A 12850-nucleotide genomic window follows, 5' to 3' on the forward strand; every position below is an offset into this window, starting at 1 on the left:
AACACCGCTATGTTTTCCTACCTTCCCTCGCGAGGTTGTGGAAATGTGTTTAATAAGCCGATAAATAATTGTTGCGCAAACGATTTCGAAAGCTTTGCTCTGTATTTCTATCGTGCTCGGAGATCGCTAGAATTACGAGCAAAGAAAATCTGTCGCGCGACAACACGTCTGATATCCATTTCTACCAATATACACTTTACTATAGTTTTGGTTTATCTTATTTATCTTTTTCTAATTCTTAGAACTAGAAAAAGATAATAGAAATAGACTGCGCATTCCCTGTCTTACAATTAGTTGCTATGTTCTATTAGAAAGAATTAAACATATCAAGATGTCTCTTCAATTCTCTTTAACGTATTTTAGATATAGAAAGTAATACTTCAAGGTATCTTGTTCTTTTTAAGCTATTGTTCAAGCGACAATTTCAAGGAAATCTAGTCTTATTACGTCTATGATGAAATGAGCTTAAAGTAATCTAATGTTGATAAAAATGGATATTAGAAGTGTAGTGACTCTTGAAATGCATTATTTTTTCTTGGAAATGAATTAAAGAACAGGCTCAGAACAGGCAATTTCTACAAACAAAATATTGTGTGAATAAAAAATTGTGATATGAGCAAATGTGATGTAATGTGATTTCGATATATATGTATAGTAAAGTATATTTATATGAAATAAATATCAATATTTTTTAATTCCAATCGGATTCTTTTTTTAAATAAATTCTTAAAATTTATTAATATAATTATTCGTGCTATTTTTCGAAGTTAATATTTCTTTAATTTATATTTACTTATATCTTTATAATCTAATTCTAAAACACTTGCGCTGTTTCCACTGCGTTATTTTTTTATGTAGCGTTATCTATTTTTAAAAGACGTCTTTAATAAGTTACGCTTTTTCAAAAATACAATTGAGGACACAATTTCGGAATGACAAAAAGTCAAAATAAATTTATCTAACTTCCGTTATTTTTTGCTTTTCCAAGATTAGATCCAAGATTTGATAAGATTAGGAATTTCCATAAGCCATTGCATTAATGACGATAAGCGACTTGATTTTCACACTCAAACAGAAATAGATTCATAATAAAGATTGTTCTCATTTGATGTTATCATTGACATGATCTTAGTTTAAATATCCTGCTATTTATTGTATATCAGATTTCAAATTCAAATATACAGACAATTATGTAATTATCTGAAGAAAAATCTAAAGATATAGAACACATTTAAAACTAAAGAACTACTCAGTGTTTATGACATATGTTTTCTTTTATGTGGAAAATAACTAAATAATACATTGCATATATAACAATACATATCTCGGGAATTATTAAAAGGAAGGAGGGAGGATCGGTTTCGCAATTTTTAATCTGGTTGATCTCACATTGGGGATTTCCTTTCGTTTGGCATTATATAGAAGCAAATATTTCTCACAATTATAAATAAATCTGGCATTTGCAAATTGAATAATAAAGAAAAGGAAACTGCGGATTATAAGTTTTATAACAAGAGGGAAGAGATAAAGAACAAAATAATATCACGTATCAATTAACTCTATTATATCGCACATTATAAATTATTCCAAGGCCTCGAATCTACGTCTTTTGCGCGATTATTATATCTGTATCTCCGGTATTCCTTGACGGCACGCACGAGAGTTAATTAAAAGTAAGAATTAAAACGTTCACGCGGAGAAGTGAAGTATTGAGTTGTTCATATGATGTCGATGTTACATCAACGGTTCTTAAAATTTATAAAATCCAATTAACAATTTTAACAATATTTATCTTTGAATCAATGGTGATTCATGAAATTCTAATAAAAATAAGTTGTTAATTCGATTCATAGGATATCGATTAAATATAAAAATTTTTTTAATGTGAGAAATGGCCAAAATTATTTAACTATAAAATTATTGAAAGGCAAAAATTTGAAAAAAATATTACGTTTTTATAACATATTTGATATATAATCGGTCAATATTTATTTTATAATATTAATATAGTATAAGAGCGTCTCAGTAATTTTCGCAACCTGAAATTTTACATGCAGTGACCTAATTATAATTAAAACAGAAAGAATGACAATTAAGCGATTGCATTCGTTAAATTGTTTACGAAAATATTTTCCTTTCACGTGTACTCAATTATCTTTTGTAAATTTTAATATTTCATCACAACTGACATACTTAAAGTTTCATTATAATGTTATCTTTCATCATCATAATATTATTTCTCGCATTATTTCTCATCATCAAGATTTATCTATTAGAATTATCTTTTGTAATAAATATAGTAATTAATAATAAATAATTTTAAGCCATATTAATATCTTTTATATCTATATTTACATTCTCAATAAGAAGGTTACCTTGAAACAGTCTGGATAAATTTTTACATCACTCGGCGATATTATTAGAAGTTATTAGAATTGAGTAGAATTTGATATCATAAATTTTTATTTAACATCGCATATGATAGAAATTACAGTGTGAAAATTTTGTAAACATACGAAGCAAATATTGAGTGTATATATTTGCTGTAATGCTGAATTGAAAGCATATCGAACATGATTTTTTAAAAATACTTTCGAAACCAAAAGATTTCTGGAAATCTTGAATATTTTAAACATGCTGAAAGTTTCTTGAAGATATAATATTTTGAAGATATAATATTTTTTTTTATAATATAATTTTTATATAATTTATCTAAATACATTTTTCATTTTATATAATAAATAATAATGTTAGTATCAATTTTATAATAAATTTATAATAAATAATATTAGTATCAATTTTATCTTTTAAGTTTTATTTTCAATATTTTGAAATGGATATTTTAATGATATATGGAATAGATATTTTTCAGGAAAAATTTTTTTGGATGTTTCTAAAACTTTCAATAATTTTTAGTTTTAAATAATTCGAAGCAATTGGAACTACAATATTTAAAGAATTTTTATGTGTAATTTTATTTTATCGAATTATTTGGAAATCATCAAAGGAAGATTTTCAAATGTTTACTTTTACATGTTATGAGAATCAATTCTAGCTTTGAATTAATTAAATATTCGCTACGCGTTTTATCACTTACGTGATATTATCATTGCATACATTTTCTCAAGGTTCACGGCGATTAGCATAATTAACCCTTACTGACCCAGTATCGGCGGTATATGTGCATATCATTTAAATCTAGAACTATTCGCATCATATAATTCATTAAATATTATATATCACAACATTATTGTCGGAAAGCATAACTATTAATATTTAATATATAATTCCTCGATTTAATATAATGTTAATAATTTTATTATAATATCTCTTTATTTTTGAACTTTTATGCATATTATGTATAAAAAAAGACATTAATTCCTATTAATTATACTACGAGACAAGATGCAATGATTTTGTGATTATATTTGTTTTTATATTTCCTCTATTCAATATCGAAATTTACTTATGTATATACGAACGCTAATTTTATTCAAATTAATATTATTATAATATTATAATATATATATAATATTATAATATTATAATATTATAATAATATAATGATATTAGTGAAATAATATTACGATTATAATATTAATAATGATAATATACGTATTAACTTTAATTAATTTCATAATGAAATATATTGAATCATTTTATGACGAAAAAATTTTGAATATTTTGAATACTATTTGAAACTGAAAAATTATTGAAAATCTAAAAACTCTTGAAATATATATTTCCTGTTATAAGACTTTACATTTTCTTATCTGAAATGGCCTCTTCTTTTATGCAGACACAGATAACGAATTTTTAAGAATTATGATTGCTTTAACGTACATATTCATGTGCAACCTCAAGAAAATTTTTTCCTTACATTTTCAAAGGTTTCAAATCTTTGCGACTTAAAAATTTTTCAAAAATTTTTAGTTTTAAATAATTTATATAACTAAAATGTTTTAAAATTTAAAACAAGGGTTTGATCTATCATTAGTGTTAATCTCTTCCCTCCCTGAAAAAAATAAAGACGTCGCTCAATGTGTATTATATCAAGAAAAAAATGAAGAGAATATTTGTCTGTTTCATGTTGTAGACGCAGATATGGGCATGGGAGCAGGAGCAGCGGGTGGTCCTGTCCTGGCTCTTCCTGGTCCAGGAGTCAATGCCGCTCTTTCACAAACTTGCGCCATATGTAGCGATCGTGCCACAGGAAAGCATTATGGCGCTGCATCTTGCGATGGCTGTAAGGGTTTCTTCCGCCGATCTGTCAGAAAAAATCATCAGTACACATGCAGGTATGCTTGTATTATAATATTTTAGCGATAAATCGATATTATCCGACACATATTTTAATAATCTTGAGTTGCAAAGCAAGTGTGATGTAATGAAGCTTGATTTCTTCAAGGAAATATCCTTTTTTTTTTAATACAGATTTCAAAGGAAGTGCCCGATTGACAGGGACAAGCGAAATCAATGTAGGTACTGTCGATTACGGAAATGCTTCAGAGCCGGTATGAAGAAAGAGGGTGAGTTTAATTTTGCGAAATCGTTTGTCGCACACTATGAAATTTTGTTTTCAAAAGGCATGGTATGCTTGTTGGATATTTAAGGACACCAATTTCGTCCAAAATTGTTTTAAAACTATTTTCAACAAAATGGCGACCATTTAGGTTATGAAATTTTTGTTGAAGATCTAATCATGACTTTAGAACATTATTTAAGATTAAAATAAGATCAAAATCATTTGTTTTAAATGTCTAGAAATCAAGAGGAATCATGTCAATCACAAAGTTTATTAAGATTTTTATTGTATTATATCTCAACTAGAGATTAATATTTTTAACTTTTTTTTAATATTATTTAAAATGTAAATTTTTAATTCGTACAAAATTAAATTGTTAAAGTAAATTATTAGCAGCACAATTGCATGCTAAAGACAACTTATTTTTCAACCCGTCACTTAGGTGTCTCCTTTCTTACTTAATATATGTGAGAAAGAACATTTAATTTTCAAATTTTTTTTTGTACGGAACTAACTTTATTTTTCTGCTCGAGAAGGAAGTTTATGTTAAAAATTCCTGATAATTTTCACAGCCGTACAAAACGAAAGGGACCGGATAAGTTGTCGGCGACCTAGTAACGAAGATCCGCCTGATAAGAATAAGGGTCCGTCGAAAGAAGACGTGGTAAAGGCGGATGCACGCGCCGAAATGCTCAGCAAGCATGTTGGCGGGTTAGAGGTGAGTGACTTGACCTCTGGTCAAATTAAATATTTATATATTGCCATTCGTTAAAATACGCATAAAAATTCGGCGCATTGTTTAATCGTTATTGTTCATTTCCATGAATATTATGCGTTTAGCAATTCTTGTTATCATTCTTCAAATGAGCGTTATAAAATTTTTTGAATTAAATTCTTAAATTCGACGACGATCGAATATACTTCATTTCTTATTTTGAAAATGAAACAGCGTTTCATAATAAAATGAAGGTATCATGTTTACAAGCTTATAGTTAAATACGTTTACCGAAAGAATGTAATTTTTTAAACATTCTTTTTTAACGCTTAAAATTAACGTTGTAAATTATTTATTATGATTAATTATTATTAGATAAAAAAAAAGTAATATTTTCCGTTTTTTTTACGTTAAAGTATTATTCACTACTATGATTATGACGTCAGAAACGAGAAAATGCACAATAAAAATTGCAAAATATTGCATTAATATGGAAATATGTTAATAAAACAATACTTTCAATTCATATAGCTTCAACAGCCAGACAGTCCGAACGGCGAAATTGATCTCAGCACGAAACGAATAGCTGGGATAAACGACGTGTGCGACAGCATGAGGGAACAATTATTGATCCTGATCGAGTGGGCCAAATGCTTCGACGAATTCAAAGCGCTGTCACTGGATGATCAAGTAGCGTTGCTGAGGGCCCACGCGGGCGAGCACCTGTTGCTGGGGGTGGCTAGGCGTAGTAGAAACTTCACGGACGTGCTACTGCTCGGCAACGATTGCATCATTATGAGGAATTGTCCTGGTATGCAGAGTTTACAGATTTATTATGGGTGTCACGGTTTTTGTTGTTCTTAAAATTTTTTCTTCTCCGAGCAGAGCGAGCAGTGTCGAGCGAAAATTCCAACGCGTGTATACCTGATAAAAACCTGACAAAATATGTGTACCTGAGAAATATCTTAAGTACGTGTTTTTGAAAAGAGAAGGCGATTCGTCGAATGAGGCTCCTTAAGTGATCTTTAAATGCTCAATATTATTGTACAATTATTTTGTACAATATTATTAATGCCCTCTTTGAACGTTTCAAAACAAACAATCTGGAGGCACAATAAAGCCTTCAGTCATTCAATAATATTGTAAAATATTAAATATTGTACAATAATATTGATGCTTTAGGAGCCGCTTACCAGAAGTCCACCTCTTAGTCTCGGTTTGTCAAGACATATGAATGCATATTGACAAAGTTTCATAAGTACGTTCGACATCAACCTACGCTCCGTTCAGGCTTATTGCTAATATTTATATGACATGTTTTGGCTTCGCTAAATAATGATATTAAATATATAACAACGGAATATGCGCATATAGACGAAATGGGGAATATGCTTAAAAATTTTCTGAGATTAATAATGCTCCTTTTTGGATTAAAGTAAGTAGTTAAATACAAGAAGTGAATATTAAGCAAATCTTGATCAGTTTTTTCTGGCGTGCGTTACGTAAACGAATCCATCGTGTCTCCCTTTATGCATACCATTTGCAAAATACAGAAATTAATATAAATACAAAACATTCAAACAAGAAATAATAAATAGAAAGAGAATGATTTTATAAGTCTACTGCAATGGGAAGGAAATCTTCATTTAAGATTTTTGTTTTTTCATTGCAGCTAAATTGAAGAATTACATTTTGTAAGTTAAAATAGATTATTTTTTTCAGTAAAATGCACCGTAAATTCTTCTTATTAAGTCATATATATTAAATCAAAATAAATGGATGAAACAAAGAATTTGCCTTTTGTTCTTTTTAATAAGCAAGATTTTGATAAGCAAGATTTGAAAAAATTAATCTTTATTGTATATATAAGCAGCATTTCCCGCACATGTAGAATATGTTGGAAACGTTCCAACAGCATGAATATGGTTTCTTATCAAGCGAACAAAAATATCTTGACTACCATCATCAAAAGTCGTCAATATTAGAGCGTCCTTTTGCGCAGTCTGTGTTAACATATTTTCTCAAGAATCGTGTATGCTTGAAAGAGAATCTCTTCTTCTAAATAGCCGATTCGATGACAACCTTCACCTTTTCGCTTACGTAATTTCGTCGTTCATGTATATGTGTCGCTGATACCACGATTTATTCGATAGTTGAGCGCTTACGTGACGCGACGCTTTCTTCGCTAACGTTATATCCCGTTTCACCATGATCCCGTAATAAAACTCTATAATCACATATCAATTTTAATTAGTGATTTCATCCATTAGAGAAGGAGAAAAGTTTCTTGAAAAATACAGTTAGAGAGCTAACGATTGCTTTCATTCGTTTATAAATAGTTTTCTTCTTAATAAATACGTAAAACGCGCCAACAATTTCATAATATTTTATGATATTTTAATATTTTATCGTAAACACGTAGGTCTTTCCTCGCATATCGGATCTATTTGGTGAGTCGCGAGATATAAAAATATCTCTTGAATATAAAATTTCTCTATTTTCTTATTTTCTTCTATTTCCTTTCCGAATATATCAAATTTGAGATGATTATGTTGCAATTATGTTAATGTTTGATTATATTTCCATATTAGTGTAAGTTTTAGATTTATCTAATGTGTTATAAATATACACGTAATTCTAACCGCCTTATGCGTTTTTGTATAAGAAGCACGAAATCATTGAATGGGAATTAATTTTACTTAAACCCCTGAAACTTTTTTACATTGATGACATGTTTGATTATTACAGAGAGAGATTTTGCTGAAGTATCTAAAAATTTAAATACAGATATAGATTGATTTGAAAATAATTTTGGCGGAGCATCAAAATAATTATGTAGGACGCTTTAACTAGCTGCTAGAATGTCAAAATTTTTTGTGATCTTGCTCATCATACTTGAGATTTCTATGCAATTATTTTGCAATTATTTTAATTTTAATCTAACAAAATTATTTTTATATATACAGCCAAATGTTTAGATATTTCAGCAAAATCATACTTTCATGTAATCATCACAATGTATCAATCTAATTGCTAAGTCAGAATAACTTTGTAAAACAGATGGTTCTCGTAATGCAATATTTTTTTTTCGTTCAAAATTTAACAATGTTTTGCTTTACGAGGACAAATTGTTGTCATATTATGCGACAATAAAAGGAAAGCCATATTATGTCATCTATCTGTTGCGAGCTGATCGTATTTTGCAATGTAAAACATTTTCGGACGATATGTTATCTCTCTTTGTTATTAACTTTACTTAATGGAAGAAGGTTTGATGTTGAGGGCACGCGCAAAGCGACTCATTGAAAATTCGAAATCTTTTTAATTACGATAAATGCGCGAGTAAGCAAATCTTATCATACCATATTTTATCAACAATTAAATTTCAACTTTACGCTGAGGAATAACAATAATAAAATTTAAACTGAAATTGTAAGTAAGATCCAGATTGTTGATCTGAATAATTAATTACTCAAAAGTACGAGTGTCTGCAAAGAACGAGTATCTGAACAAATTATTGAATCTTAATATTCGAAGAAGTCTGTAATTTTCTCAGCTACATTCGTAATCTTAATTCATATCGCGAAAATTTGTGCTTACTTTATAACATAATAATGAATCGCAACGCGCTGATAATTTATTATTTTATTAACTAAATGTTTCGTCTGTTTTCGTTGCACGATTATGGGGCTTAGGTGGTTGACTGAGTCCGGAATTCGTGTGTTGAGTATGTCACTTTAAAATGCATGTCAATGCATGAACATCAATGTTTGGTTTGGCGATACCTATTATAAGTTGGTGCAGAAAGTCCTTAAGTATTTATCCATTCATATTTATCATATAAGATCAATATAAGATCAAAAATAAATTTGTAGCAAAGTTGTAGCTCTTTTTTCATTCAGGAAAAAAATTTCAATTTTTCAATTCCCTTTCAAGAAATTTAAAAAATAAGATCTTTATTTATTTGTTAAATAAATTTATTTGTTGAAATTTGACGGAGGAACGAATCTTTTATGCACTGACTTATAATTAATATTTGCAAGGTGCAGATATTTTTTCCTTTTTTTGTTCCACACCGGACTCAGTTTCTATGGGATAAACGAAGGAACAACGATGTAATCGCGTCTATCAGTAATATCATTGCAATTTGTAGAAGGAAGCAATCAGCAGGACAACCTGGACATCAGTAAGGTGGGCATCAGGGTGATGGACGAGCTGGTGAAACCGTTTCAGAAGATCAAGATCGACGACACGGAGTTCGCTTTTCTCAAAGCCATCGTGTTCTTTGATCCGAGTGAGTTCCGTTTAGAAATTCGAAGGATCACCCCGTGACAATTCGATGATCGCGATTTGCAACGCGGAATCAAATAGAATAGAAAATATTATCAATAGATGCAATAAATGCGTTAATGTAGATCGAATATGATTCGCTCGCCACAATCTCTACGTTCTTGTGGTCAATTCGGTCTCGTTGAGGCAATCACGTCTCGCGATTTTACCAGGCTTTTATAAACGACGCAAATCATTACTTATTTATAGATATTAGTGATACAGAGAGAAAAAATCGCATATTCCTCACATTGATGAATCGAGATTTAATAAACCGATTAATTTAGTTACATCATGATATCTTTATTCAATATTCAATTTATTATTACGTTAATTTATAATTAACGCGATTCAAAGTTGAGAATCGTAGCGATTAAACTCTTAATTACGTTTGTCATTTTTCGATTAATATTCGAAAGATTGACAGTTCTCCTGTCGAAAATCGATTGCTATCAAAATTGTTATTTGTAATACATTCTTTAAAAGAAAATAAAAATCATTGTTATTTAATCTCTCTGCTTTCTTCTTCTTTTTCAAATCGGAGAAAATGAATGCATACATCTAAAAGAAAAAGGGTCATTAAAATCTTAAGCTGGAGATTTTTTTCTATCAACTGTAGAATCGGAGATTCCTTAAAAAATCAGCTGAAAATCAAAGAGTTGGCAATCGTAATTTAATAACAATTAATAATACTTCTTCCTTATATATTCCCCATATTTTGCAGACGCGAAAGGGCTGAGCGATCAGAAGACAGTTCGAGAGCTGCGCCACAACATCCAGATAAAGCTCGAGAATCACATCAGCGATCACCGTTGCGATTTACCAGGTCACTTCGGCGATATTTTATTGATGTTACCAGCTCTACAATCAATTTCATGGCAGATGGTCGAGCAGATTCAGTTCGTTAGGCTGTTCGGTGTAGCACACATCGATAATCTACTTCAGGAAATATTCCTGGGCGGTACCACGTCGGAAATGAACGGCACTGCTACTCCCTTACCGATCTCGAACACCGCGCCGGGCAGTTACATGAGCAGCAACGAGAGTCCCAGCAGTCCCTTGACGCCGGCGAACACTGGTGACTTGAGTCCGCAAACCGATCAGATGCCCGTCATGATTCTGAGGGATCTCACGCCGAACCAGGACTTCAGATACTTCAAGCAGGAGCCCAGCCTCGAGCCCGAGACCAGCTTCTGACTAGCTTGGGGAACTGAGCTCACCGTTGGATAGTCAACGATTCTGCTCAAAAATTGTTGCTCAATTAACAAAACAGCTCGTATTATGTTAGTCGAATCAAATGTGATTATTGATCCGAAAAATAAGATGAAGTGAAAGAGACGAAAGATCGATATATGTTGTGCAACATATGAGAGGAGTAGCGCGAAAATATCCAGATTTATACGATTGTATTTTAACGGCGCGGCAGTGATCACGTTTTCTAGTTGTGGTTCATTAGCCAAAGCCTGCTCACTTGTATAGATAATGATTGATCGCTAATCAAGATGAATGTGATAATTTGATAAGCGATAAAATCGTGTCTTGCCACTATTTTACTTGCTATTACTACTGTCGTGACAGTATTCGGATCGTTTCTAAAAGGCCAGAAAACGAGGATACACGTGTACTGCAACAATAATCGTGCAATTGACAATAATAATTCCTAGGTAGCATTGAACATTCCCAATCAGCCAAGTATATTGAAACAGCTTTATCAAAGTATCAAATTTTGTTAGCCGAAAGATTACAAATCTGATGTAGAATTATCTGTTACATCAGATGCTCGCGTTGTGCGACATCAAAATGCCACAAAAAAATATAATTGCAATATTGCTGAAATGTTCCATGCTATCTCGATCATTAGCGACCAATTTGGAGCAGGGATTGAAATCGATGCAATTGGATTTCTGTTTGCAAAAAGTATGCAAAAGGAAGGATTCCTTGCTTTATCATAATTGATGCAGCATTTTTATTGTGTAACTAATATTAATAAAGATTTTCTGTGACGATATCGAAACTCGAATTCACCGAAATAAGATCGGTTTCAAACTCTGATTTAGAGAATAGAAAGTAAGGTTATATCCGATTATTATATTTTTATACATAGAATTAAGTTTGCAAATCGAGTTAAGTAGACGGAAATAATAGGAAACATCAAACATTGATGTAACGAGAAATACATATATATATATATTTTTTTTCTACTGTTCTGTTCAGTCCGAATTGAATGAACAGCGTTGTAATTCGTGATGTAATGTAAATAGCATGATGCAGCAACGTAATAATATATATAACATTCCAAGTAGAGGTATCAAAGCAAGCGTTATAAATAGTCTTAAAATAGCTGATGGGACGCGCTAATGTAATCATCGAATGTGGGTCCCCTGCAAAATGAAAAGTGCGCCATTGCAATGCAATTTATCGTTAGTAGCAATAGTGATGAGAAGTGCACAGATGTCGGCCATTTTGTGTGTGCGAACGTCAAGCGTAAGCCGGCACGATGGCTGTACCTAATAAAAAAAAATGGCTAGTGCATCTTGGGTGCCTTCGATTAAAGAATACACATGACATGGTTTGACACAGTTCATCATTACATTCTTATTGTTTATCAATGTTAAACAAGGATAAGAGGATCACCATGTTGTACTGAGTCGCCTTGTTGGAAGGCATCCCTTATCGCGGTGTTAGTCTTTAGTTTCATTTTAAAATGTCAATGCTGACATATATGGCCGGATAGAAAGCAATAGCATAATAATCAGATAATAAGTAAAGTTAACGACGTAAAGAAGTATAATGAGTACAGATTATTATGAGTAATACAAAAAAAAATGTCTATTGTATAAACATCGATCGCATAATGATTTGAGTTATAATTTTTACAAAGTTATAATTACGCGAGAACAATTGTGAATCATGAGAAAATTTCGTGCGAATATGACGGATTAATGAATCGCTTCCATTTTCGAAAGCATCCGATTTGAAAAGCTATTACGAATCTTGATCTAAAAAAAATTTATATAACTATATGCATATATATATATGCATTATAAAATAATGCATATATATGCAATAAATAATAAAAATTTGCAAACAATTTTATTTGCAACTGTATATTTTCTTTGTTTATATAAATTCAACTAATTTGACTTTTGCTTGTTGCAATAATTTTATTAATATGCGATATTTACATTATATTCTGGTTTCTCATGATATGTATCCAGTGTCAAACATACACACATATATATATATATATATATATATATATATATATATATATATATATA

At 30.6% G+C, this 12850-nt stretch overlaps 1 protein-coding gene across 1 annotated transcript in view; it reads left to right on the top strand.

The window, feature by feature from the left end:
* Positions 1–10766, top strand: part of LOC105618213 (hepatocyte nuclear factor 4-gamma) — a 34577-nt gene extending 23811 nt beyond the window's left edge. The window contains exons 2-7 of the mRNA XM_012199755.1: positions 4097–4298; positions 4435–4529; positions 5098–5243; positions 5772–6051; positions 9373–9534; positions 10294–10766. Coding sequence (XP_012055145.1) covers positions 4097–4298; positions 4435–4529; positions 5098–5243; positions 5772–6051; positions 9373–9534; positions 10294–10766 — 1358 coding nt within the window. The remainder of the gene's footprint in view (positions 1–4096; positions 4299–4434; positions 4530–5097; positions 5244–5771; positions 6052–9372; positions 9535–10293) is intronic.
* The last annotated feature ends 2084 nt before the right edge of the window (positions 10767–12850 follow it).

This window comes from Atta cephalotes (assembly GCF_000143395.1).
Source record: "Atta cephalotes unplaced genomic scaffold scaffold00016, whole genome shotgun sequence".
In the NCBI taxonomy this organism is placed as follows: Eukaryota; Metazoa; Arthropoda; class Insecta; order Hymenoptera; family Formicidae; genus Atta; species Atta cephalotes.